This window comes from Orcinus orca, chromosome 8 (assembly GCF_937001465.1).
Source record: "Orcinus orca chromosome 8, mOrcOrc1.1, whole genome shotgun sequence".
Lineage (NCBI taxonomy): Eukaryota > Metazoa > Chordata > Mammalia > Artiodactyla > Delphinidae > Orcinus > Orcinus orca.
Genome location: NC_064566.1, coordinates 50,372,638 through 50,400,366, shown reverse-complemented (window position 1 = coordinate 50,400,366; position 27,729 = coordinate 50,372,638). Strand labels below are relative to the sequence as shown.

General features: G+C 56.0%; 1 protein-coding gene across 8 annotated transcripts in view; it reads left to right on the top strand.

Annotated features, from left to right (window-relative positions):
• The window catches only part of PDE2A (phosphodiesterase 2A), a 94,805-nt gene that overhangs the window by 33,323 nt on the left and 33,753 nt on the right, over positions 1-27,729 (top strand). For 2 of the 8 annotated variants that reach the window (XM_033405640.2, XM_049714259.1), the window contains exons 3-4: positions 7,667-7,728; positions 16,673-16,744. The exons of 3 other annotated variants lie outside the window; for them this stretch is intronic. In XM_033405640.2, the coding sequence (XP_033261531.1) occupies positions 7,667-7,728; positions 16,673-16,744 (134 nt within the window). The remainder of the gene's footprint in view (positions 1-7,666; positions 7,729-16,672; positions 16,745-27,729) is intronic. 3 more of the 8 variants (XM_033405637.2, XM_033405638.2, XM_004279759.2) reach the window with 2 other exon arrangements.

Here is a 27,729-nt window from a genome sequence, read left to right as displayed (position 1 = left end):
GTTGGAAGGCACAGAGACCATCAGAGTCAGTCAGGGGAAGGGGCTCGGGGCCAATGCCTCAGCACCACATTCCAGAAGGTTCTCTGAAGTGAGTGGGCTTGAGCTGAGCCTTGAAGGGGGTGTTGGATGGGCAGAGAAATGTGGCCTGAGGCTGAGGAAAATTCTAGCCCAACTGGAAGAAGGGATCTTGAAGGCTGTTGATCATTCCCAAGCAATACTGTCTGGTTTTGGATGGCCATCCCTGGGCCTCCTACCTTCTCAAGCTTTCATGTCACCTTTTCCCATCCTGTTGTCTTTGGGCAGAATCATCATTGTCATCATCTTCGTCATCACCGTTTAGGCAGCTCTTTCCAAATTCCAAGCTCCTTTCACAAATGTCTCCTTTAACAGGAGCTCATTCTGTTGTCTGAAAGCATTTATTGAGCACCTGCTATGCACCAGGCAGGCACAGTGTTAAGTGCTGCAGTCATAGCAGTGACTAAATAGGCCTCATGGGACTCCCATTTTCTGTGTCTAAGAAACCCCATCTTCATGGCCCAGCCACACTGTCAGCCCCTCAGGCCTTGGGCAGACGGCCCTCCCTTCTGTTTCCCGCAGCCTGACATGCACATGATATGCTCCAGGCATGCATCCCATGGTGTTGGGGTCTGGCTCCTGCCAGAATTCGAGCTCTTGAGAGGCTGGGCTGGGTCTGCCCATCCCATGTGTCCTGAGCTAGGTTCAACATAGATGCTTATATTGATCATCAGAGGTCTCTAACCCCCTGTAGGGGTGGCAGCCTCGCTGCCATCTAGGGAAACTGAGGCCCAGAGCAGGGAGATCTTTAGGGAGCCTCCTCTTAAGACCCCCCTTTGACCAGTGTTACCAGAGACCAAGAGTGGCCAGGTGACTTGTCCAGGTTTCACAGCAAGGTGGCAGGGCTGGTCCTAAAATACAGCTCTCCTGGCTGCCAGGCTGGGCTCCGGCCCCAGCACCATGCTGCTCCCTGGCTAGCCTCCGTGCTGCCTGTGGAGGGTAAATGATTATTAATGACCCCCCTGGCAAGGAGACAGGAAATGTTTCCCAACCACAGCTGGGAACCTGCTCCCTGCCAGCCCCAGCCACCCATACCCACCCTGGCCATGGTGTCAGCACTGATGTTAGCTCCATGCTGCCTTGGCCTTCTTTCTTTCCTCTTGCCCATCCGAATCCCACCTCCCTTTCCTTTAAGGTGTAAAGGACAAGAAGGAACAGAGCTTTCTCTTTCACATCTCTGTCTCCAACCTGCTTCATCTCCACCTTCTCCCCTGCCCCAAACCAGCCAGAAGTAGCCCCTCCTCCAGCAAGTCTTCCCCAAATGCACCACCAGCCCCTCCAGTGGCCCTGTCCTTGGCTCTGGTCACTGAATCTCCCTCATTTCAGACTCTGGTCCCACTCTGATGGTTTGCCCTGATGGCCCTAAGGCTGGCTGGGGACTTCCTGTGGCCTGTCCTCAACTTCTGTGTTAGGACTGACATGTGGAGGATCATCCCAAATGCTTCCTCCAGGAAGTCCCCAGCCCAGCCCGGGGACTCTCACTTCCTCTGAGCACCCCAGCACTCCCTGTCCGTGCCACACACTGTGTGCTGCCAGGCCTTAATAGGTGGACAGTTAGTGAGCACCTACTCTGTGCCTGGCAGAGAGGGTAAGTAGAGAGAGCATGGTGGGGGCCTTAAATTTCGGCCACACATTGTGCCAAGTCTGAGCAACAAGGCGTCTGCCTCTTGGCAGGTAGACAGACCCAGGTACCAGGGCCAAGGGTGGACAGGTGATAGGGTGGCGGAGGGGCACAGACAAAGATTGATGCTGGTAGATTGTGTGGGGGGAAGGCAGCAATGGGGAGAAACTTGGGGGCCATGGTGGGACAGAGCAGGGGCCCCGAATTCAGCCCAGAGTGGAAGGGAGGGCAAGTTGGGAAGCTTCCAGGAGGAAACATTTAAAGTGAGAACTGAGGAATGAGCCAGGAGAAAGTTCTGGACAGAGAGAAGGAGAGAATGGCGAATGTGAAGGCTTGCTGGTGACAGACAGAAGGAGGGAAGCATTCCATGGAGCTGGATGCTGGACAGCCAGAGTGGCTGAGTGATGGGATTGGTGTGTGTGTGTGTGTGTAGCATAGGAGATGAAGCTAGTGAGGCTGGAAGGGGCCAAGTTGTGCAGGACTTTTATGCCATGTCCTTTCTTCAGAGGGAACTGCACACTAGGGGAAGAGATGAAAGCAGTTCAGGGACTGTTCAGACCTGCGTGTTATGAAGCAGCTCCCTGGGCCATGGGGTGGGGAGCACGTAGAAGGAGTGAGGCAGGAGGCTGAGGCAGTGTGGTTCCGACATGGGATGATGAGACTGAATAGGGAAAAGCCAGATTTGGAGGGGAGGGGACAGAGGGGGCAGAGGTAGAGGAGGGAGCCCGTCAGCTGTAGAGGTGAAGGGAGAGAGAGCGCCACCCTGAGGTATGGGTGGCCACATGAGGGAAGACACGGTTTGAGGTCACATGCCTGGGCCTGGGTCAGGGCCCTCTAAGGAGCAGAAGGTCTCAGAATGGCACCCCAGGTCAGGAGCTTTGAAGCTAAACGGAAACCAGGGGACATGGATCCCACTGGGGGCTGCTGCGTCCTTGTCTGTAGCGTGGGGACACGGGATCTGCCCTGGGCGAAGAGCATTCAGAATTCAAAAATTAAAACAATCTGTAAAATATAATACTTAATAAAATTCAAATTCAAAAATGTGTGAGTACATTCCAAAATGAGTTAAAATGTAAATTTATGAAAACGCTAAACATACATCTGTGATGGTTTAATATCAACGGTAAGCCTTCACTGCTTCCCTCCTCTTTGATTCCAGCTTCCTTGAAGCTGCTGCCTCTGGTGTGGCTGGACCCCCAGGGGGTCCAGGACGTTCTGGTCTCTTGTTCAGGGCACCTCCTCTGGGGAGCCTGCTCTCTGGCTGGTAGCGTCAGGGGGCAGGCATTTTGCTTTTCCTGTCCTCCACCCTGAGGGACTTGACCCTTCGAACTTCACCCATCTAGTGTTGCCTTTATTTGAGGGGCCTGAGTACAGACCCAGGGAGGGGGAAAGGTGAGGGAGTTGCAGGAACCAAGGGTAAGAGGGGTGGAGAGATGCAGGGCCCAGTGGGGGTGGGGTCGGGAGGGAGGAGAAATGAGCAAAGCTAAAAGAGCAGCATCGCCCCAACTTGAATATCTGTATTTCCGAAAGTAAGAGTGGCGCCATTTCCACAAGACTGGGTTACTGAGGTCCCATCTTGCAATTGGGAGCCGGGCATTTCTTGGCTCCTACTGTCCAGTGACCTTGCATAAGGCCACTTTCTGGGCTGCATTTTCTCACCTGTAAAAGGAGGAAGTTGGGGTGGATGAGCTCTCTGGAGAATCTGGCATTGTCCGTTTGTGGGGTTCCAGCCTTCCATGATCCTCAGCTCCCGGCCAGGGCTGTGTGGATGCGTGGTTGTATGATTCCGACATTCTGTGACTTTAAGATGCTGAGACTCCAGGAGCCGATGAAGCAGACGTTCTGTGATTCCAGGATTCTAGGATTTGATGATTTGATGATTCAATGATTCTAAATGGGGTTTCTGGGAAGAGCTGCAACCACCTGCCTTGTTAATGTCGATGTTCAGTTATTAAAAACATAGCGAGAAGCAATGGAGACAGCTTGGGGTGGCGGGGTGGCCCCCACCCCCAGGGAGGAAGGGGAGGAGGGGCTGGGTTGGTGTCAGTGGGGAAGGAGACCATCTCAGCCTGGGTTGCACGGATAGTTTCTCCTGCCGCAGCAGAACTGGTGTGCGTGCGTGTGCAAGAACCACCACTCCCTAAGCTTTCAGGGTAAGGGGTCATTTCCTTCATCCCTCTGCCTCCAGTCTTCAGTCATTTCAGACTATGGCAGAGAGAGGAGTACCCTTTCCTTCCAGCCCCTAAAGCCTCTGGGAGGAATGTCCACAGTGGAGGAAGGAGAGGCCTGCTTACCCCCACCCTCTCCTTCCCTGGCAGCCTCGGCCTGAGGGGGAAAACAGGACATGAACACTTCCTGGACGCAGACCCGGGACTGCACGAAGCCCTGCCTGTGAGGGCCCAAGTACAAAGGGCCTCCGCCTAGGGCAGAGGCCAGGCAGCCAGAGGGGCAGTGCGGACATCGGCTAGGGACCCATTGGCACCCTTTGAGCGCAGGCCAAGGAGGGAGGACCCTGCTTGTGCCCTGGAGGTGGCTGTGAGAAGTGCTTACGGAAGGGAGGTCCCAGGCCAGGGGGCCTGGAGGGCTGATGACCGATGGGGGCTCCCTTGTAGCACAGGCCTCCCGCCCAGCACAAGGCCAGCTCCTTTGTCCGGCGGCTTGCTGCCTCTTGGACTGTGCACAGTCTCAGACCCACATCAAAGGTGGGGAAAGAACCTCCAGGCAGGAGAGAAGGATCTCAGCCCTCTAGAGAGCCCACCCTGGCTGGGGCCCTCAGAACCCAGTACTGCTGCACAAGACCCAGCCTGCTGGGTTCACAGATCAAGTGATGGAGGCTGGGAGTTGGCCCCGATCCCACAACACAGCAGGGCCTAAAACACGGCTTCCTGATTCCCAGTCCTGGGAGCTCCACTTTGCCTGCAGCTCCCCGCTTTCCCCTGGAACGCCTGGAGAGCTGGAGTGGAGGCAGGACTCAGGTCAGGGGGGCAGAGCATTTGTCTGTTACCCACCATCTTTCTCCTCCCACAGGCCAGGAGGCAGGTGGGGTGGTGACAACTGCTCCCTGTCATGCGCAAGGCTGCATTGTCTGCCATGTCCTGTCTTGGCCCTGAGGACAGGGTCCCCAGCAGGGAACCCCTCCCCAGCTCCCTGACCCACGATGGGCCTCCCTGGGGTTCTCCTCTCTTGTCCTCCTGCCATCCCACCCCTCGCTGTCGTCTCTGCTTCCTTTTGAGCTCTCTCCCCATCCTGTAAGGTTCCATCTCTGGCTGTCTTTGTGGGTCAGTCTCTCCAAAAGATTGTTAGACTGTGAGGGCTCTAGGAGGTCATCAAGTCCATTCCTTTTATTCTTCAGATGAGAACAGTAGCTCAGAGAGGGGAAGGTCCTGTCCAAAGTTGCACAGTAGGCTGTGGCAGAGCCTGGGTCACGGAAGCACCCTGTCTTGGCATCAGGCATCTAGGGTTTGAGGACTGACTGTGTCATGACCAACCTGACAGGCTTCTCTCCTCAGCCCTGAGCTGTTCTCCCTTCTTTTCTTTGTCCTCTGATCTGCTGCCTGGCTGACCCCTACCTCAGGCAGACCCTGCCCTTGGGACATAGACCAGAGCTGGGGACTCCATGACTGGGATGCACACCCATGCACGCATGGACACAAAGACACTTGCAACTACATACAGGTCCCAGGTACAAACCTATACCACGTAGTTAGGAGGCTGTCCTGGAACCTAGTGTTCTCTTCCTGTGAGGTACCACACACCTCCTCCAGGAAGCCCCCCAGGACCTCTCTGCAGAGTCTTCATCCCACCAGCCCCTTTGTGACAACTGAGTCCTATTGAGCCTAGGTTCCTCCTCTGTGACCCCAAGGGCACGGCTGAGTCTCTCTCTGGTCCTGGAGCCCCTCCTTCAGTGTTCCCTCCTTCTGTCTCAGGAGGGGCTTAGCTTCCTGTGGCTGGGTGGGGAGAGTCCTGAGGTCCCCAGAGGACAGTGGGACAATGGGGAGGCGGTGACAGATGAGACATTGCGTCTTTCCCAAAGTAGGCTCCACCCTACCCTGACCTCCTGGCTGGTGTCAGGGACACAGTCCTGGCCTGTGGACCTCTTAGGACGAGGGTCCTGGTCTGACACGCCGCCCCCTGCCCTTTCAGTGCAGAGGTCAGAGCATCAGAGCCCCTGACCTCCAGCAGCAGCTCTCTAATTGGAAGCTGTGGAGGCCAGGTCCCCATGGTACCAGCAGCATATTAACAGAGTGGTGGAGATTCCTGGGACCTCTGGGAGGGGTGAGCTGCTCTGAGTATGGGGCAGGCAGGAGGGTGGTAAACGCTGAGGCTGGGACAGGATTATGGAGGCGCTGTGAATGCCTAGCCGAGACCCCACTCATCCTGTCCACCTTCCCTGTTCTTGAAGTGGGTGATGGGGACCCAGAGGGCGTGGGGCAGGAGCCTCTTCAGGGAGTGGTGGAGAGCCTGGGGGGCAGTGAGAATCAAGTGAAACTAGCACTGCTTCTTCTCAAGGGGCAGGGGAAGGGGCTGTCCTGGGGCAATTTGGTGGTGGTGGGTGGACCATTGGAGGCCAGGGTTAAGTAAAGAAGGTTTAGGCTTTCAGACAAAAGGGATGGACCCTGAGGTCAGGCACTTATCTTGGTCCCCGTCATTTCCTCTGCCGGACATGGCTGGGTTAGCGGGGTCATCGCACAGAGGGAAGGAACTGGGCGAGCCAATGCACACGAGGCCCTGCAGTAGATGCAGGCGCATGCGCGACCTTGCCATGCCCTGGGCTGCAGACAGTCCCCCATCAAGGCCCAGCCATGGAGCCACAGTCGCCCTGGGAGATGGTCCCGTGTAGACCATCATCCCCCATCCCCCCCAGACCCATGCATCCTGGGCAACACTCGGGCCCAGCTGAAGGCACTGCTGAGTAGGGAGACGCCCACAGGACACAGGGACACGTGGGACAACCAGACACCTTGCTACAAGCATCCACACGCTAGGTGCAGCTACTGTGGTGCAGCTCCTGTCACCCCTATGGTCACCACTAAGGAAAACCGTAGATTCCAGCAGTCACGGGCAGGTGTCCAGAGCCTGAGTGAGAAGACAGGGGCACCAGGCAGGGAACCCAGAACCTCCCCAGCTCGCTGAGCGCCTGAGGCTATTTCCTAGCAGGGATGGGTGTCTCATGCCCCCTCCCCCTCCCCCTCCCCACCACACGCTTCTGAAGCTGCCAAATCAAATCAGCCCCCGCGCCCGCACCAGGCTGGCATAGCGGCCAGCAGCTGACGGGAACGAAGCCAGGCTCAGAATATCCCGCCGCCTGTGCCTGTCTGATGCCTGGGTATGCTTGTGGATGGGGGTGGGGAGGGACAGCCGGCCCCTGGGCAGTGCCTCCCAGAGCGGCTGGGGTTCCGGATGCCACCCAAGCGGTGGGCTCCTGAGAATGAGGAGCTCCTGAGGCAGTGGCTTCTGTGTGTACCAGCCCTTGAGAAGCCGTGGAGTAGTGCTTATAGGATGCAGGTTGGGTGTCCGATTGGAGCCCAGACTGGGCTGAGGACTCCCACGTGTGGTCCCATTCACTTAGGATTCACAGCAACCCAGCTGGGAGCCCAGCCCAGTGACTGTGTGAGCTGGGCACTACAAATTCCATTTTATAGATGGGAAGCTGACGCTTAGAGAGGGGAAGTGAAGGGAGAGAAGCAGAAGTGGAGGGGACCACAGAAGGAGTAAAAATGCGGTTTTCCACTCCTGAGGAGCCCCAGGCTTAAGGAAAGAGTTTAGCTCTGTTCTCAGAGTTGAGGGACTGAGAATACACCAGAGCCAGAGGCCATGGGAAGCAGGGCGCCATCAGGCAAGGCTCCCTGGAGGAGGCCACCTGTGGGAGACAGGAGACCCCAGGTCTGCTAGGGGCTGGGGGAGGGGCAGCCTGGGGAGAAGGGGAGAAGGCCTGGCAGGCCTCAGCCCCTGGCCTTCTTGTCTCTGCAGCCAGCCGGGACCTCCTTGCACAGGAGCCAGTGCCCCCAGGGAGTAGAGACGGCACACTGCAGGTGAGAGCTCAGCGGAGGGAGGAGTGGGTGGGCTTGGGGGGGTGGGGGGCACAAGCTGGGGGTCAGTCTGAGCATTGCCCCCACCCCTGGGAGGACTGGGAGGCTGGAGCCGAATCCCAGCCCCACCCCCTCCAGCCTAGGGTCACCCCACACCAAGACCACCTCTCCCACCCTAGAGTTCTCTCCCCCTGAGGATTCGTCCTCCTCCCAAGTCACCTGGGTGTCATGACACCTCCCTTGTCCTCCCCACCCTCACCCAACAATTCCCTCTTGATTCTCTGCCCTAAGTATTTCCTAAACTCCTCTCCTGCTCTCCCTCTGCCTGCCCCAGTCCGGGACTGGTCATCTTTCCCCTGAACAGTCACTGGCTGTCTGCTTTCAGTTGCCCCCATTCTCCATGTGGCTGCCAGAAGGATCTTTCTAACACACAAACCTGAACTTGTCACTTTCGGCTTAAAAATTTTCCATGCTCCCCCTCCCCCTGCTCCCTCTGCAACCCAGGCAGGTTGCAGTCCCCCCTTCATCCGCTCCTGCCTCCCTAGAACCGCTCCTGCTGGCCTCTTCCCCCCTCAGCTTCCCAAATCCTTCTGGGCTCAGCTCTAGCCTCCCCTCCTCCAGGAAGCCCTCCCTGCCTCTCATGCTCCCTCCTCTGAGCTCTCCTGCCCTGGCCACCAGCCGCTGGGGCATTCTGCTGTCTGTGCCTTTAGCACCCTGTTTTCTCCACTATGTGACTCTGTGTGTCTTCCCCTCTGAACTGTGAGCATCCTGAGCCCTGCCTGGGATGTGCCTTTTTCATTCCTGGGTCTCCCACCGCCCTCCAAAGGGTACCTGGTGAGGGCTCAGCAAGTGCCTTTCCTTTGAGATGAGGGGTGCCATCCCAGCCCCTGACCATGCCTTTGGGGGGCCTCATAGGAATCGTCAGTGTCCGTGGGGCCTTGAGCAGCAGAAATGGGGTGGGCCGGGGGTGGCGAAGGTTGGCACAGAGGAGGGGTGTGTATGAAATCGGACCAAACAGCAAACCTCAGATGAGCCTCCTTTGTGCCCAGGGCCTGGCTGAGAGGAAGGGGAGGCTGTTGCCATATCAGCCCCTCCTCTGGGCCAGGAGCTTTAGACACACTTCCCTGTTTAATCCCCACAACCTCCCTGGGAGGCAGGGGCTGTTATTCATCTACTTTGGGGAAGCTGAAGCCCAGTGGGGTCACACAGTGAGTGAATCGGGTCACACAGTGAGTGAATCGGAGGCAGAGCTGAGAGTGGAGCTGTGTCTCGTGCCCAACCCTTGCTCTCTCCCTGCCCTCGGGTGAGATGGCAAAAGACGCTCACACAGGGCCTGGTGCCTAGTGGGGTCAGCGTGGGCTCACTGCTGGGACACGGAGCCCAGCCCTGAGAGTGTGCCTGCAGCTGGGCGCTGGGGAAGGGGGAGGGAGCAGGGGAACAGGAAAGTCATTATTAATTTATTTATGGTTACGGCATTCCCCATGGGGTGGGGGCTCCCCCCAGAGCTGGGACAGATGGTATTCCTGGGAGCCAGCAGTGTCTCAGCAGCTGCTGCCACCCGCTAGGAAAGACTGGATTTGTCATCCTCCCAGGAAGTGGAGAGGGGAGAGAGCTTTGGAGAAGCTGAGACCATCCTGGGCAATGGGAGCTGGGTCCCAAGGGAAGGAGTAAGGCCCAGGCTTCTTGTTTATGCCTCTGTTCATAGCTTCCTTTCCCTAGACCCTTGGCCATGCTCCCTGCAAATTCAAGTTCTGCCCTTCCTTTCTCCCCCTCCCCGTGAGGCATCCCCAGATCATCCCCATTTGCTCCCTCTGCCTTTCCTTGGCCTGGGTCCTGCTGCGCCCTCTCTCATACTGAGGATCTTGGGCTTTGAGCCCCTCAGTTCTTAGCTCCATCCTGCCCCCCAGCCCCACACCCACCACAAAGATGGCAGGTGTCTTCCTGGCCTCTGGGCGGAGCCTGCTTTGTTTCTGGGTTTACTTAGCACCCTTTTCCGAGTACCCAGGCCCACACTCAGCCCTGCTGGGGAGAGACAGGTTGATGCAACATAGAAAGGATAGGACTGGAGAGAATAGGGACCCTAGGGTGTTGCTCAAGCTATTGGGACCACTGGAGGGAAAGAGGGAAGAGGGCTGGGAGACTGATGAAGAGCCCTCCTGAGGGAGCAGAACCTGGGGAGATGACGGCCTCATCCAGTGGACAGACCATGGGGTCAGATGGGCATGAGTTCAAGTCCCAGCTTCACCACTTCCTAGGTGTGTGACCTTGGGCCAGTCCCTTAACCAACCTGAGCATCAGTTTCCTCACCTGTCAAAGGGGGATAAGAAGCTTCATCATTATTGGACATAATCACTATTATTGGGCAAAGCTGCTTGGAGAAGTTACAAAGAGTATGTGTGAGGTGCCTGCCTCAGGCCTGGCCCACAGAAGGTCCTTGAAGAGAGTTGGTACCCTCCCTGCTTCCCTCAAGGGTGAGATCCTTGGGGCCAGGTCTCGACAGCTGTGCTCTGTGAGACAGGGTGCACTGCAGGGCTGGGCTGGTGTTCATGGAGGTTCTGTGGGTACAGCACGTTCTCCTGGCACTGGCAGCACGACAGCCACGAGAGCAGGCCTGCCAGGACCCATTCCCACCTAGCGGGCGTCTGTTCAGCACACCGGTTTGGGATGGCCCCCTGGCCCCTGTGCCAGCTGGCCAGCTTGGGAGAGGGGCTCTTCAGGCACAGTCTGCAATCCTCCTTCAGCGCCAGGGCCATTGCTCTCTCTGGATGTCAGGGCTGAGGCAGTTCAAGTAGTAAGCTGAGCACTCTGGGTCCATGCCCTCTCTGTGCTGGCTCTCAGAGCCTAGATGGGGGCTTGGGAGCCCCAGCTGGGGCAGGGGCTGGGGAAGAGGCAGACATGGACAAGGTTACAGGTATCCACGCTAAGCACCCTAATGCTCTGCCTGGAGTTGACTCCTCTATTCCTGCCCATGGGATAAGGAAAGACCACACCCTTGTCATGGCCTTGCCAGCCATGCCTGCTGGACCTCCTCATGTCCATCCCTTGTCCCCCAGACATGGCAGTGCTCACTTCCAGGACACCCACTCTTCCTGACCTCCCTGACTTTGTTCACACTGACCCCTTTCTCTGGAATGCCTTTCCCTTTTTTCTCCACCTACTCCCTTTTCAAGCCTCAGATTAGATGCCACCTCCTCTATGAAGTCCTCTCAGATTGCATCCTCCACCCAGCTCAAGTCAGCCTCTCCTTTATCCTGGGCACTCACAACGCCAAGCTTCCCTGAGCTTACAGTGGGATAACTTGTTACCCCATGTGGTTATATATCCTTTCCCACGTAGTTGTAATGGCTATACATCCTTTCCCACATAGTTATAAACACCTGGCAGGTAGGAACCTAGGCTGAGTCCCCTTTTTCTCTCCTGGGCCCATGTGGTTTTTTAGTAGATGCTCAATAAATGCTTCCTGATGGAATGAGAATGGCTGTGGGTGGGGTGCGGTTGGAGTAGTTCTAAGAAGGGGGCAGTTGCTGTATTGGGTGCAGTCTTGGAGACTTCCTGGAGGAGGCAGCCTTTGAACTTTGAAGGATGGGGAGGGTCAAGGTCCCTGATGAGACCAGAGATCAGCTGGATAGTCAGAGCCATGTGGTCGACTTCTGAGAGGACCTCCTGAGGGCAACAAGGACCAACAAAGGACTGGGACCAAGAACACAGAGGAGCCTGGAACAAGGACTCAGGGCGTGCTGCAGGAGACTGGCTCCATGCTGAGAACCCAGCTCCAAACACCTCTTTGCCCCTGGGTCCTGGTCTGAGGAACGCTTGGTCTCAGAGTTTGGAGTGAGGCTGAGGCCAGCAATGGTGAATAAGTGGGCCCCCGTGGTGGGACAGCCATAGGCAGGGGCAGGAGCCCAGCTGGTCCTGTCTGGTAGGATTGCTATGGGGGTTGGGAAAGGCTTTGTAGGTGAGAGGAGCAGCTTGTGCAAGGGTTTGTGGGAAGGGTGCCCCAGGTCTCCACAGGAGAAGGCTGACATGTGAGTGGAGCCCTGGTTACTATGCAGGGAGCATTGGGGCGAGGCTGGAAGGGCTGCTGCAGGCAGCGCTTTCTGGGCTCATATTTAAAATTCTTAAACGAATGCTCCTAACTGGCAGATGTGCCAGCCTCCTTCTGGATTCCGCACATCAGGAGCAAGTGGCCTCCATGATGCCCCACAGCCCCAAGGGAGCTGCTGACAACAAGTTGGCCATAGCATCTGGCATCCCTGGGGGCCCGAGGCCCTGCCATCTGTCTGGGCCCACCTGTCGGGCTGCACAGGCCCAGGGTGTGCAGGAACTTGGGCCAGGGAGGCGGTCTCAGCTGCCACCACAGCCTGTTTCTCTGTCTGTCTGTCCATCCATCTGTCCACACCCCTGACTGACCAAGGACAAGGCAGAGATGGGCAGATGCAGGTCCTGCCATTAGAGAAGCCTAGTCTGAAGGGGGAGGCATCGAGCACCAGGGATTTTCACCCAGAGAAGATGCAGCTGAAGCTGGGCCAGGCTTGTCGGCAGGCCAAGGCCCGGGAGGTCCCCTTGAGGGCTTGCAGTGGAGGCTCAGAGAGAGGTGGGGACTGACTCAGAGTCACACAGCAGGTCTGGGGCAAGGCCGGGCCAGGTGCTGTGGGCCCCAGGGCTGGACGAGGTTCCTCTGGCTGGCCCCTCCTCTCCCCCCACTCTGCCTGGCCCTTGGCTGTAAACACAGAGAGAACAAGTTCCGTTTCCCGGGAAATATTTATCTTCGGCCGTGTGGGGAGCGTGCGCTGGCCTCCGCCTGTCCTTCCTGCGGACTGGCCTGGGGCAGGAGGTGAGGGGGCTTGGCGGCCTTGAGGGGCAATCTGGGGGGCTCGAAGGCAGGGCCAGGAAGGGCATGCCCTGAGGCTCCGGCCTGGAGCTGGAGTCTGAATGCTGGTGTGAGAGAGGAGGGAGCAGATGGGAGAGAAACTGGCAGCCTAACCTCACTCCCTCTCACATTCCTATCTTCATCCCTGCCAACCTGTCTCCTCCGGTTCCTGCCTCCAACCCTTGGCTCCTGTCTGCTGCCCCCACCTTGGGATGCCTTTTCTTCCACTTCCTTGTCTGTCCCAGCTCTCAGCTGGCTTCCTCTGGGAAGCCTTCCCTAACTCCCTAACCCCCTAACCCTGTGTCCTCCCCCTTTCACGCCCAGTCCCTCTCCTCTGGCTCCCAGTAGCTTCAGTCTGAGCCCCGCAGACCAGCTAAGGTCTTGTCCCAAGCCACTCAGACAATGCAGACAGCTGTGTCCAGGCTGCCCAAGAGTCCCCCGTCTGGGAAGCACAGGCCTGGGCACTCTGGGAGTGGGTCAGGGCCCAGAGGTCAGCTCCTTTCAGTGACACAGCACAAGCCCAGGTACGCGGGGGATCCAGGTTGATTGAACAGGGGAAAATCCCACGGGCCCAGCGAGGATAGGGGCAGGTAGAGGGGCCCAGGGCTCCTGCCAGCCAGCTGGCTCTGGGGCTTTAGGCTGTGTATCCCAGGCTGGGCCAGGCCTGACTGGGGCCCTGACAACAGGAAATCCTTGAAGGAGCAGGCAGTGGCTGAGCACAACAACAGGAAGCAGCCTTGACATGGGGCAGCAGCTCTGGCGACTGGACCCAGCGGGGGCGGGGGGAGCTTGTGGGACCCAGGGTGATGCTGAGGGTGGCACTGAGACACTGATTGTGGGGCAGCGGGTATTCTGCGGTGTGATACTGAGCTTGTGAAATCATGGGATACTGTGTGAAGAGTGAGTGAGTCACTGCGTGTGACACTGAGTATGTGACACTGAGTGATAGCGAGTGTCTGACACCACTTGTCCAAGACTGTGTGAGACAGTGGATGTGCCACCAAGTGTGTGACACCGATACTGTATGATACTGATTTTGTGATGCTGAGTGACCAAGTGTGACACTGAGGGTGTGACACCGTGAGGATGAAATATGTAAACACAGATGAATGACACTGTGCAATAACAGGTGTGGTCCTGAGTTTGGAGCTCAAGTGTCTGACACTGAATGGTCAGTGTGGGCCCCAGGCATATGGTGAGTCTGAGTGTGTGACCAAGGGCGTAACACAGAGTGACATCAAGTGTGTGAAAACCAGGGTGTGATACTGTGTGACCCTGACCCTGACATTGAATGTGTGATGCTGTGTGTAATGGTTGTGACCACGTGAACTGTGAACACACAACCCTGTGTGTGATACTGTCATGGGACGAGCCCGACGGGTTCAGGCAGGGCAATGACATGATCCAGTCTATGATTTTGAAAGAGTCTGTACTCTGGCTGCAGAGTGGATGCGGGGGACCCGTTGGAGGGGCCAAGAGGAGACGGGCAGACAGTCGGAGGCTGCTGCAGCCCCCTAGGCAGGAGATGGTGGTGCCTGGGCTAAGGGGTGGGCAGAGTTGGAGAGAAATGGACAAACCTTGGAGATATTCGCAGGTAGAAATGACTGAACTTGCTGATGAATTGGAGGATGAACCAGAAGGAAAAAGGGAGGATGGCTGCCAGGTTTCTGGCTTGAAGAACCAAGGGATGGTTGGTGGAGATGTTACTGGGATGGGTAAAGACTCGGGGAAGGTCAGGGTTCATGGGATGGGGGAGGACAAGGAGGCAGAAGCTGACAGACCTGTTTCGGATGTGAGTCAGACATCCAGGTGAAGACATCCAGTGGGCAGCAGAGGCCAGGCTGGGGATATATTTAGGAGTCAGCAGGCAGAGCTGCTTTATTAAACCATGGACCTTGCTGGGATGACCTAGGGAGAGAGCGTAGTGAGAGAAGAGGTGAGGAATGAGGACTGAGCCCTGAGGTGAAGGGGAGCAGCAAAGAGACAGAGGAGGGGCAGCCAGGGAGGTGGAGGAGACCAGACAGGTGAAGCCAGAAGTCATGGGAGGGGAGAGGTTCACCAGGGAGGGAGGCTGCCACGCTGTCAGGTAAGGTGGGATCAGGGAGATTGTGCTGGGCTGGGCCACGTGCTTAAATAAGCCTGGCAAGAACCCTGTTGGGGACAGGGTGGGGCCAGAAGCCAGATGGCCTGTGCAGGTGGTAAGTGGAGGTGAAGACAGAGCATAGTCAGCCCTTTGGAGACCTTCCACTGTGAAGGGAGAGGCATGGTTGCTGCAAAGATGTGTGAGGTCAAGGGAGAGTACAATTTTTTTTATTATGGAATATTTTAAACACACAATAGGAGGGAGAAGAATATAATACGCTTGCCATATACCCCTCACCCAAATCTAGCAGTTATTAAGATTTAGACATATTTAGTTCATCTACCCCTCTTTTCTTTTCATTTTCCTTTCTTGAAATACATTATTAAAAAATTTTTTAATTGTGATAAAATGTGCATAATATAAAATTTACCATCTTAACTGTTTTTAAATGTAGGGTTCAGTGGTGTTAAGTACATTCACATTGATGTGCAGCCATTTTCCAGAACATTTTTCACTTTGCAAAACTGAAACTTATACCCATTAAACAATCTCTCCCTCCCCCCAGCCCCAGGTAACCACTCTTCTACTTTCTGTCTCTATGAATCTGACTATCCTAGGTATATCATATTAAGTGGAATCATACAGTATTTGTCTTTTCATGACTGACATTTCATTCAGCATAATGTCCTCAAGGTTCATCCATGCCATGTTATAACATATGTCAGAATTCCCTTCCTCTTTGAGGCTGAATAATATTCTATTGCATGAATAAACCACATTTTGTTTACCAGTTCATCCATTGATGGGCACTTGGGTTGCTTCCACCTTTTGACTTTTATGAATAGTGCTGCTGTGAACATGGGTGTACAAATAGCTCTTTAAGATCCTGCTTTCAATTCTTTTAGATATATAACCAGAAGTGGAATTGCTGGGTCATATGGTAACTTAATCTTTAATTTTTGAGGAACCACCATACTGTTTTCCACAGCAGCTGTACCATTTTACACTCCCACCAACAGTGTACCAGGTTCCAGTTTCTCCACATCCTCACCAACACTTTTTTTCTTTTTTCTTTAATTAATTAGTTAATTAATTAATTTATGGCTCCATTGGGTCTTCGTTGCAGTGTGCGGGCTTCTCATTGTGGTGGCTTCTTTTTGTTGCGGAGCACAGGCTCTAGCCCTGCGGGCTTCAGTAGTTGTGGCTCGCAGGCTCAGTAGTTGTGGCTCGCGGGCTCTAGAGTGCAGGCTCAGTAGTGGTGGCGCACGGGCTTCGTTGCTCCGTGGCATGTGGGATCTTCCCAGACCAGGGCTCAAACCCGTGTCGCCTGCATTGGCAGGAGGATTCTTAACCACTGTGCCACCAGGGAAGTCCTTTTTTTTTCTTAATAGCAGCCATCCTAATGAGTGTGAAGTGGTAGCTCATTGCGGTTCCTTTTTTTTAAAGTACATTTATTTATTTTTTATTTTTTTATTTTTGGCTGCGTTGGGTCTTCGTTGCTGCACATGGGCTTGCTCTAGTTGCGGTGAACCGGGGCTACTCTTTGATGCGGTGCGCCGGCTTCTCATTGCAGTGGCTTCTCTTCTTGTGGAGCACGGGCTCTAGGCACCCCAGCTTCAGTAGTTGTGGCACACGGGCTCGGTAGTTGTGGCACACGGGCTTACTTGCTCTGTGGCATGTGGGATCTTCCCGAACCAGGGCTCGAACCCATGTCCCCTGCGTTGGCAGGCGGATTCTTAACCACTGCACCACCAGGGAAGCCCCTCATTGTAGTTTTGATTTGCATTCCTTGATTATTAGTGCTGCTGAGCGTCTTTTCATGTGCTTGTTGGCCATTCGTACATCTTTAGAGAAATGTCTATTCAAGGCCTTTGCCCATTTTAAAATCAGGTTGTTTGTTTGCTTTGTGGTTGAGCTGTAGGACTTCTTTATATATTCTGGATACTAACCCCTTATCAGATATATGATTGCAAATATTTTCTCCCATTTTGTAGGTTGCTTTGCTGAAGTATTTTAACACAAATCTCAGACATGATGTCATTTCACCAAAGGTGGATATTTTTAAGGTCAGAAGGTCCTGGATGATGCTGAAATGAGACAGTGCAACACAGAGCCAGCTTGGAACTGTATGTGTAAGGCTGTGTGAGGGTGACACTGGGGACCTTGAGACATTGTGTGTGACGCTGAAGGTGGGCCACCCTGATTGAGGGCAAAAGTGATAGTTTCACTGTGTGTGGCCCCGTGACAGTGATGTGTGACACTGTGGACACTGTGAAGTGATTGTGTGTCACTGAGTATGTGGGACATGCCATATGAAGGTGACAGTGATCGTGTCCCTGTGTGTTGCCCTGAGGTGGTGAGTATGACACAGAGTGGATGCCGCATGGGAATGAGAGGGATTGCGGTGTGTTGTGGTTGACGGGGATGTGTGCGATCGTGTCGGATCAGCGCCAGCCTCAGCTGCTGACCGTCAGACAGAGGACAGACATCACAGAGTGGACAAGGAGAAACGCTCGATGGGGACAGAAATGGTGTCTGGGCCCAAGTATGAGCTGGCGTGAGGCCTGTTCCTTTCTCTGAACTCTCCAGGAAGGCTTCCTGGAGGCAGGGCGGGAGCTCGGTAGTGGGATGCTGCAGGTACCTGTTAAGCTATGGTGTCAGACAGCCCTGTCTGGCTGTGATATTTAGCAAGTTATTTTATCTCTTGAGCCTCAATTCCCTCAAGTATAAAATAGGGTGGTTGGGAGGATTACGTGAAATGGTGCTTCTAAATGAACACAGTGCCTGGCACTGAGCAAATGCTCAGTGGTCTCTTGGGGAGACCACCCCTCAAATCCGTGTGCCCAGACACCTGGTGTGATGCGAGCGCCAGTGGGTGCACAGAGAGGGTGCACAGAATGAATGATGTGTTCTATGCCCTCAGCCCTCCCTCTCCCGCCCCTTCTGTCCCCTGCTCGGCATTGTCAGGGCCTCCCCACCCCAGCTTGCTCCCCCCCACTCCTCTCCCTGGCTCCTGCCGTCCTCACCCGCTCTCAGCCTCCAGCTCAGGCTCCTGCAGCCTCATTCAATTAGGCCGATGCAATTTGCTCAAGAAAAAAATGCCATAATTTGGTTAATCACACCAGTAGGGGATCTGGCCCTGGTGGGGTGGGTGGGGATGGGTAGGAGATCCACCCCAGTAGCTGAGAGCACAGATCTGGAAGTGCCTGTCTCTTGGGAGGGACCCACCCCACCCACTCCCTTGGGTTCCATTCTGGAGCCAGAAGAGTCCAGAGCTTGGGTCTTCCCAACTCCAGCCACAGAGATCTTGAGACAAAGGCTTGGAATGACCGGGTTCACTTGTGACCCTGGAGGGTCCCTGGCCCTTTTCCATGCCTCAGTCTCCCTGTCTGACAATGAGAGTGGGGTGGGGGGTAGTCTCTGAGCCTCTGGCCAGCATAGCTGGTCTCTGCATCCCAGATCTGGTCAGTCCCCCGCTTATGGCTTCCGTAGGGCCTTCTCTTGGGCTTTGGAGAGGGTGAGGTAGAGGGTGGGTGAAGGGGACAGAACCCTAGGGGGAGTTAGGAGGGGGCGGGTATCCTCAGAGCCTCATCTCTGTCCAGAGTCAGAGACCCTCTAGTCCCAGGCAGCATACCTGGAGCAAGGGCAGGAAGAAAGGGAGCTGGTATTTCTTGGTCACCTGCAGGGCCACAGCTTCTAACCTCACAGGTTGTACCTTGCTTGCACAGGGCTCCAACAGAGGCAGGGTGGCACTAAAACCCAGCTCATTCTCCCCCACCAATCCTTGCCCCTCAGGCTGCATTTGCCCAGAGGGTTGGGGTCACCTCTTTGTAACTTGCACAGAGGTGGCCTAGCCCCTAGCTGGGAACAGCTTAGGCAGGACCTCATGGTTCCACTTGAGTCTTCCCAGTGGCTCTGGGAGAAGGCACCCTTTTATAGATGAGGAAACTGAGCCCAGGAAGGTGAAAAGCTTGTCCAGTGCCACACAGGTGGTGTGTGGCAGGGTAGGGATGTGAGCCCAGGTCTGGCAGAGGTGATGGAGGAGGTGGTGGGGTCCACGGGGCAGGAGAATCAAACCCCCCACAGGCACAGGTGCCAACACTCAACCATAAACTCATTCACTTGCTTGGAGACAAAACCAGCCACTGGTGCACTCACAGTTCCACAGACAGCTACACACTTGCTGCACACACCCAGGCTCACACAGACACTGACAACCCACATCACACATGCACAGGCAGCCGTACGTGCAGATGGCTTGTGCACAGATGGTGCCTCAGGGGTGCTCACACATTTACACTTTCACACACATTCTCCCAGAGTCCCAGAGCCACATGCTTTCACACAGATATCCTTCTAATAACCCAAGGGCCATATTCTGCTGTGGTTACATGATGGCCTGTAGGGACATGCATCATGGACAACTAATGGGCAGGCCACACATGTGCTTAGGTCACTAGCAAAGCAGGAGCGGCCTACAAAGTGGGAAAAGAAGTCAGTTGTGATGACTGTGTTCAGAATTTTGCAATCAGAAAAGTCACACAAATGTGATTTTAATGTTCATTTCCAAGACAAAATTTATATAAGGTCTGGTGAGACTGGGGTACATCCTCATCTTTTTAGGGTTTGGGGGCCTCTAAAGGACCTGCACAGATTCACAGGCACAACAGTCACGTGAGATCTCCTGGGCTCACATGTTTACCCGGCCCTGGGCTGTGTGTGTGTGTGTGTGTGTGTGTGTGTGTGTGTGTGTACACGCACTCGGTTGCTCCCGGATCCTTGAGATATGAGGATATGAGGAAGGAGAGTAGGAGAAGTTCCAGAGACTCCGGATGTTTGTTCTGTGGCTTCCTGGGCCCTCCAAAGGCAAATGATTTTGGATGCCAGCCTGTCTGCCCGGGCGGGGTGGTGGGCTGGTGGGTTGTGTGAGGAGCCCTGCCTCTGGAGCCCCAGCGAGGGGACCCTGCGTAATGATGCGGTGTGACCGAGGCCCACGGCCAGCTTCCTGTGGACTTGTGGACCCGTCAACGCCCCTCTCTGGGGCTCGGTTCCCCCATCTGAAAAATGGAGGCAGAGAGGAGGTGAGACTAGATGGGCTTTCACCCGGAGACTGAACTGGAGAGACATTCCAGGCCCGGGGTGCAGAAGAGAAAACCAAAGCTGGGGTGGGGAGATGGAGGGGCCAGTAAGGTCCAGGGTTCAGGGCAGGGCGTGGGGCCCCAGAGCCTGCAGTGTCTCCCCAGTGTCCCCTTCCCTGGAGAAGGGCCGCACCTCAGAGCTTTGCTCGGGGCAGCGGTGGCGCGGAGAGGCTCAGCCCTTGTTGATCTGCCAAGGGGAACAGTGGAGGGGAGGTGGGGATGAGAACAGGACCAGGGAGCAGGATAGCACAGCGGGGGTGGGGCACTGGGGCAGACCTGGGCTGAGCCTGGAAGCAGCAGTCCCCAACCTTTTTGGCACCAGGGACCGGTTTCGGTTTCGTGGGAGACAATTCTTCCACGGACGAGGGCGGGGGGAGGATGGTTCAGGCGGTAGTGCGAGTGATGGGGTGCATCGCGGCAGTTGAAGCTTTGCTCACTCACCCACTACTCACCTCCTGCTGTGTGGCCGGGTTCCTAACAGGCTGCAGCCCAGTACCAGGTCTGCGGCCCCGGGGTTAGGAACCCCTGCCTGGAAGGACAGGAGGGGAGAAGAATGGACATCTGGTGCAGGAAATGGAAAAGGAGGAGCCAAGGCCTGGAGGTGGGGGGATGAAGGGGTTGGGGGCTTAAGGCTGGAGAGTTGGGAATAGTCTAGAGCGTGGAGCCTGGACCAGGGTGTCAGCAGGAACAGCAGTGGCCTCGTCTGAGGTGCTTCACAAACAACTCCAGCAGGTCCAGGAGCTCAGAGCCTATCCCAGGGCCCTGGGAGCCATGGCAGGCTTCTGCAAGGGAGGAATACAGCACTGCAGCTACGGGTTGGGGGAGGCTCAGGAAGGCCCCCCGCTCTGGGGAACAGAGTGGTTGGGAGCCCAGAGGCAGGGACATGCCTGAGATGAACCCTGCCCAGAAGATTTCTCATTCCAGCCCCCAATACAGTGGGACTATTTTTAGGAACAATTAAAGTACTCACACATTCCTGCAGGGGCAGGGAGAAGGAAGGGGGGCCAGGAACCAGTGCAGAGGGAAAGGGTGGACCCCGCTCCTCCCTCCAGTTCTGGCTTTGTCCTCAGGACTGGGGAGGCTTGAAGACCCTGGCCAGCCCGGCCTCCCCAGCCCTGTCCCCAGGGTCCCCTCCTGGCTCTTGTGTCTGTCCCTCTGCCTCTGAATCGGTCCTCATCTCTGTCCCAGTCTCTTTCTCAGACTCACCCTCCCTCCCAACCCCCGCCCCCCATGCCTGGATTTGGGGAACAGCTGGGATGGGCCAGGCCCTGAAGACAGAGCCAAGTACAGTCATGGGACCCACAGTGAGGCTGTGGGAGAGACACATACCAGAGAAGAACAGACTGAGAGAGAGACAGATATGGAGAACCCAGGAAGGCTGGGAGGGAAACAGAGAGCTCAGGTCAGAGCCAGGAGAGCCCCATGGCAGTGGCAGCCGCTCTGTCTCCTGCTGTCGGTCTTGTGCTGGAGGAGATGCTCTGCCAGACCTGCCCGCCCTTCACTCCCAGCAGCCCCTCCCCAGGTTAGCCCTTCCTCCCTGCCCTCTGCAGGCCCACACTGACCCTGGGCCAGGCCAGTGCCATCCAGCATTTACCTCCCACTGTGGGTACCGTGTCTGGCACAGAGGGAGAGACACGAGGCCCTGTCCCTGGCCTGGAGGAGGGAACCCAGCTCCACCCTGCACCTGAGAGGGGCTCAGCCCATCCGCTGGCCAAGGCAAGGAACTGGAGGGGCCGCTAAGACAAACAGTGCATAGCAGGGAGGGAGCCTAGTGTGTCCCGGAGGCCTCTGGACTGGGGCAAAGGCCTCCTGACTCCACGTGAGGCCCTGGGCAAGTCTTTTCCTGCCTCTCCTGGTCTTAGTCTACCCTCATCAAGCTGGGGATTTGGCTCCATAGGCCTGGGGCCCTGTAGACTCTGATCCTGTGGGAATTCTCCGGAGGCCTGGGAAGAGGACAAGTGACCCACCCAGGAAGGCTGCCTGGAGGAGCCTTCATGAAAGAAGGTGATAAAGATAGTGCTCCTCTCAGGGAAGAGCTCCTCCTTCCTGACATGCTGTCCCCTACCCAGCCTGCACTGGGAGGTGATCCTGAGGCAGAAGGGCCTCCTGGCCTGCAGAGATGCCTTGGAAAAGTTGCCAAAAGTTCTCAGCACAAGGCACCCTCATACCTTAGGCTCCTCTAAGACAGTCACTGTGCCAGACTTGGGAGACTTTTAGAGGGTGCAGCTGTCTCCCTGGCCTGGGGACCTCCGGGAGTCATGGGGTCCATCCCTCTGCTTAGTAATGGCATATACCCTTCACAGCCCAACTGCCCTGGGCACTCGGAGTCCAGCTATCATTTTATAGCTCAGCAAACACCTCCTGACACCTGTGACAGGCTGCATGATACCAGGGTCCCCAGGAGGAATAGGGCACAACCTCTGCCCTCTAAGAACCCCCAATCTGATCGGGGAGCCAGATGGACAGTAGTGGCAACTCTGCATGCCATGCCATCATGGGGAGCACAGGGCTGTACGAGCCCCTGGGTGGGAGGCTCATTTATTCATTCATTCATGTATCCAGTTGTTCCTTCAGCCATCATTTCCTGAGAGACATTAACTCTTTTCTGACGCTAGTCCACTGGGTCACTCAGCTCCATCCTCCTCTCCAGCTTGGGCCACTGTGCCTGCCTCTCAGAGGCTCCTGGACTTGCTTTGTCCAGCTCCCAGCCCACACTGAAGGCCACGGAGCGGGTGAGGCTGAGGAGGGTTTGAAGACATTAAGAGTCATGGAACCCAGAGCTAGAGGCCAGCCAGGCTCATCAAGTCCTTTCTCATGGCACAGACTCCCTAGCAGGGCCCCTGTCCTTGTTTGCACACCACTGGGGTCGGGGAGCCCACCTCCTTCCTGCGCAGGCTTCTCTTTTGTGGTATGACTGACTCACAGCCAGCTTATACCTGCCAGCCCGCTGTGCCGAACTCTGCCCACACGGGCCCTCGGCCCAGGAATCAAGGACAGGAGAGGCATCAGGTATTTGGGACAGCAGTGATGAGGGGATGCTACTGATGTGCTGGGGAGGAAGACTGTGGCATCGAGAAGACTGTCGGCGATGGGAGTGGAGGCAGCTATTGGCTCTGCCCTGTGGATGAGGCAGCGGGACGTGGGGAGCTAGGGGAGAAGCCCTGAGCCTGTCCTGGACTCCCCCCGAGACCATCTTCCCCCTCGCACACTGGGCTCTGTCCTTCCTCCCTCTTCCCACTCTGCTGTTCCCTCACCCCATCCTTTCCTCACCCCAGACCCTGTGCTAGGGACTGAGGGGGCCCAGCGAGTCAGGTCCTCGGAGAGCTGACTGTTCATACAATTCCTGCCTTCCCTCCCCAATTCCTTCCCCTTCTCCTTCATCCAACCCCAAACCTAGCCCTTGAGGAATCCAGGGGGGCCTGGGACAATTGGGAGGGCATTTTGGAGGAGGCAGGAGCTAGAGTAAAAGCTGAGACTGGCTTAGAAACGGTGAGGGTCCTGGGAGGAGCTGTGTGTAAATGTTGGAGGGAAGGAGCCCACAGGATGGGGCCGAGCTCATCGGGGAGGTCGGGGGACGGGGTGGGGGAGCGCCAGGACCGGGCTCAGGTGTATTCTACAGTGCACGTGTCTCCAGTGTGGCTCGGAGGCTGGGGACGCGGCCCTGTTGGAGTAACAACTGAAGCCAGAGTCTGCGAGGGGTGGGGGAGGGGAAAGGGGGGACCCAGAGGAGGGAGGAGAGGAAGAGAAGGAGAGGTAGGAGGAAGGGGGAAGGGCAGGTCCTTCCTTGAGGGCTGGGCCCCTGAGCTCCAAGAAGCCCCTTCCACACACCCCGGCCCCATGTCACCCCACTGTGCCCCCTCGCTCCTTCCAGGACGCCTGCCTCTGCCTTCTCTGGGGACCTGCTCTGAGGAGCCCCCTCGTGCGAGGGAAGTGGCACAGACCTGCTGCCAGAAGCTGGGTCATTCTCACCTGAGCAAGGCCCCGCCCCTTTGATCCTTAGTCTCCTTAGCTCTAAAACGGTGTGGTCAGCACAGGTGCCTCCCAGGGTTGGTAGGAGGATGAGAGAGAGCGTGTGTCGCTGGGTCTCAAAGTGTGGTCCCTGGGGCAGCAGCAGCAGCAGCAGCATCTATGGATGTGTTGGAAATGCAAATTCTTGGCCTCATCCAAGACCTACTGTATCAGAAACTCTGGGGGTAGGGCCAGCAAGCTGGATATTAACAAGCCCTCCAGGGGATTCTGGTGCACAGTCAAGTTTGAGAACCACTGATGGACGCCTCTAGCACACAGTAGGTGCTTGAGAAAGGTGCCTTTTCTCCCCCAAAGCCTGATACCCCACTCAAGCAGGGCCCTGACATATGAGCTTGTCCAACTGTGGCCTGGGTCTCTCTCCTGTCGCTTCCTCAGATCAGGTCTCCCAAGGGTCACCAAGCCTCTTTCCTCTATTTTCCTGCCCCTGGTCCAGCTCAGCCTTTTTGAGGGGAGGTCTGGGGCTGCAAGATCTTAGCACTCCTGGGCGGCTCTTGGCGTATTTAAGGCACCAGTGTCTGTTAGAGGCAGCTCCTGGGCGGGTGGCAGGTCTGGGCCGGCAGGAGGGGAAGGAGGAGATGGGGCTGCCTCTCCTGCTTCCTGGCTGTCTCCTGATTCTATAGGGCCAGACACGCTGTGAGGACGGTGAGAGTCACAGAGTAAGCTTGGGGTGCTCGGGCTCGGCTGGGGTCTGACGCCCAGCCCACAGGGGCTTCTCTGGCCTGAGCCTCCAGGAGGCCTCCTTTGGGGGAGCTCTGCCAGTCACCCCGGCGGAGCAGATGGGCTTACAAGTGCCAGGCACATGCTGGGCTCAGAGACAAATGTGTGCCTTTGCCCTTGAAGGCCCTGTTCTCTGGGAAGAGAAGAGACTGTGTATAATGCCCACCAGAATGGGAGGCAGGAAGCAGAAGAATAGATGGCATCTGCCCTGGCACCCCTGGTTTCTCTCATCATGGCCACTTTCCTGGGTTCCCTTGTCCTGTGGGTGCCTATCTTGGGTCAGGGGCTTTCTCCCCAAGTTTTCAAGGTAACCACTTAGAGGTTTGGGGGAGGAGTGGGCAGGAGAGCCAGGAGTTGGGGGGAGGGGCAGAACCATACAGGAGAGAGAGGGCAGAAGCCATCTGAGAGGAGAGAGGATTTGGAGGTGGGAAAAGGCGTTGAGATTCTTAGAGACGAGACAGGAGAGCAGCCTGTGACAGAGATGGGCGTCAACTGAGGGAAGCATGGAGAAAAGGAGAGAGACGACACACTCGGAGAGATCAGGGAGACAGAGCCTGAGAGAGAGACAGCCCCAGGGGGAAGGAAGGAGGAATAGAGAGGGAGAGGGACTCCAAAGTCCTGGGGGATCTTTAAGGTCCCTCCTTTAGAGAAAAGGACACCAAAGCCCAGAGAGGGAGGGCGCCTGCAACCCCAGGCCACACAGGACCTAGCACAGGCAGAGCTGGGTAAGTCAGTATGTATGGCCAGTCCCGGTAACACAGCTTGTCTTAGGAGGCCCCTGAGTGTTGGGTTTGATGTTACTACCTTCTTCTAGGCCTCCGTGGGGGCACTAGGAGGCTTCCCTCCAGAGAGCGAGGGGTGGGCTCTAGGTTCCAGGCAGCAGGAAGAGCAATAGAAGGGTCAGTGGAGGTGGGGAAAGACATAGAGACTCATGGAGACAAGGCAGGAAACTAGCTTGTGACAGTGACACTGACCTTCAAGAAGGCCATCCGTGCCTGTGCTAGTGGCTCCAGAAGGGATAAGGCCAAGGTCTCTGGCTTCATATAATCCATTAAGGAGTTAGAAGTAATTTTGTCCAGACCCTCTCCCCTGTCCAAATGAGTGCAGAAAGGCTGATCCAGCCCCAATGCTGGCTCCAGAGGAGCCCTCACTCAGAACAGGCTCCCCTTTCTTGGTATCTGAGGTGAAAGATTAGTGTGTGGGAGTGGCACTGTCTGTAGTGCTGAGTGGACCTACCTCCAACAATACAGCTGCAGGTAGGGAGCTGGGGAAAGTAGAAAGGCTCCATCCACCCATCCATCCATCCACCCATCCATCCATCCACCCATCCATCCATCCATCCATTCACATATCCATCCACCCATCCTCACTGAATTAAAACACAAAATCATAGAACTATATGTTGCAAGCTGGAAGGACCCATTTTTAATAATGAGGAACCTGAGGCTCAGAAGAGGAAAGGGCCTACCAAGGCCACACAGAGCTTCCATAGTCAGTCCGGGACAGGACTGGAAATCGCTGCGCTTTTCTACACACCACAGATTCTCCTCTGGAGTCTGGGATTGCTGGTTGTTTTGCTGATATTTATACTGATGGCTGTTCAGGAAAGCTGCAAAAGCAGGAAACGTGACCTCTTTCGCCTCACCCTGAGCCTGGCTGTGTGTGTGTGAGTGTGTTTGCATGTGCGTGTGTGTACACGCCTAAGTGCATATTTATGTGTGCATTGTATATAGGGTTGCGTTTTTATCCGTGTGTGCGTGTTTGTGTGAGGGTGTGTGCATGGCAGTATGTATATGTATGACATGTGTAGACGTTCGTGAGAACAGGTATGGCTCTGTTTGTACTTTTCCTTTCCTCATCTTTTTAAGATTTCTGGGGTTTTAACCTCTGACTTGAGCCTTGTTAGTCCCCACCTGGGCCTCCAAACTGGGAATTTCCCTACTTCCCATTCTCAGCTGCTCCCCATTGATTCTCCTTTCACTGGGGCAGCCACTCTGTCCTCTGAGCCCCCCCTTGGACTTTGGAATTTGAGCTATTTCCTCCCTGAGTTGATGCAGGAGGTGAAGTTGCTTTGAGATCAGAGAAGGTTCGAGGAGAAGTTGGCATGTGAGCGAGTCTTAAAGGCCAGGTATGAAGTGGCCTTTCCCAGCTGTGGTTCCTGCACTTAACACCCCCCATCCTGGGGCAGGCAGGGCAGGGCCAGGAGGTGGGTGGACAGAAGGATGCCAGGCAGAGAGCTCCGGGCTTCATGGGCCATGTCTGCATCCAGCCCACTCAGGACCCCTCCCCGCTGCTGCCCCAACTCTCCCAAAGTTTCCTTTCCCATTCCCCCCGTCACTGCCATAATCCTGCCCTCTGCCTGAGGAGTCACAGAAAACTGACCAATCCAAGCAAAGGCCAGACAGGCACCCACCAATTCCAGTAAAGGACAATTCAGGGCGTTCCCCAATCCAAGTAAAGGGCAGGTCGAGGAGCCACCAATCAGAACAAAGGACAAACTATTCTCTCTAAGCCCCCTGAGGAGGGAGCTGGGGGTCGGTGCAGAGCAGAAGCAAGAGAGAGGCTGGAGATCCAGAGTCGTGGGTTCTGGACCTGGCTCTGCCCTGACTGGCTGGCTGACCACAGATGGGGCATTGCTTCTTTTTGAGCCTCAGTTTCTTCATCTGTCAAGTGGGGACACTTAGCTGTCCCAAGTCTATGGCTTTGAGAAATGTCTCCCCCTACATGAGAGCTTACTCCATCACCTTGGGCCCTCTTCTCCAACTTCCACACTATACACATAAACTCCACTGGAGGGCAGGGCCCCTCAGGGCTTAGCTTGTCCATCCCCACTGTCTCCAGGCAGGAACAGACCTAAACCAGCACCACCTCTGGAGCCAAGCCCTGGGAACCCCAGTCTGAGGAGCCTGGGTTGACAGATTTTAGTTGGGGATTATTTGGGGCATCAGCTCTTCCTCCCTGCCTTAGTCTGCAGAATTGACCTCGAAAGGCCACAATAGCCCATGTGTATACTGTGCGTGCAGGTGTTGCTGAGTCCTGGCCTTGTGACTCCATAAGGAAGTAGCTGCACCTGTGTGTACCTGGAGGGTGTCTGAAGGCAGGCTGGGGTATTTCTGAGAGGACGTGAAGGTTTGTGGCTGTGTGGCTGGGTATGTGTGGTGCTGAGG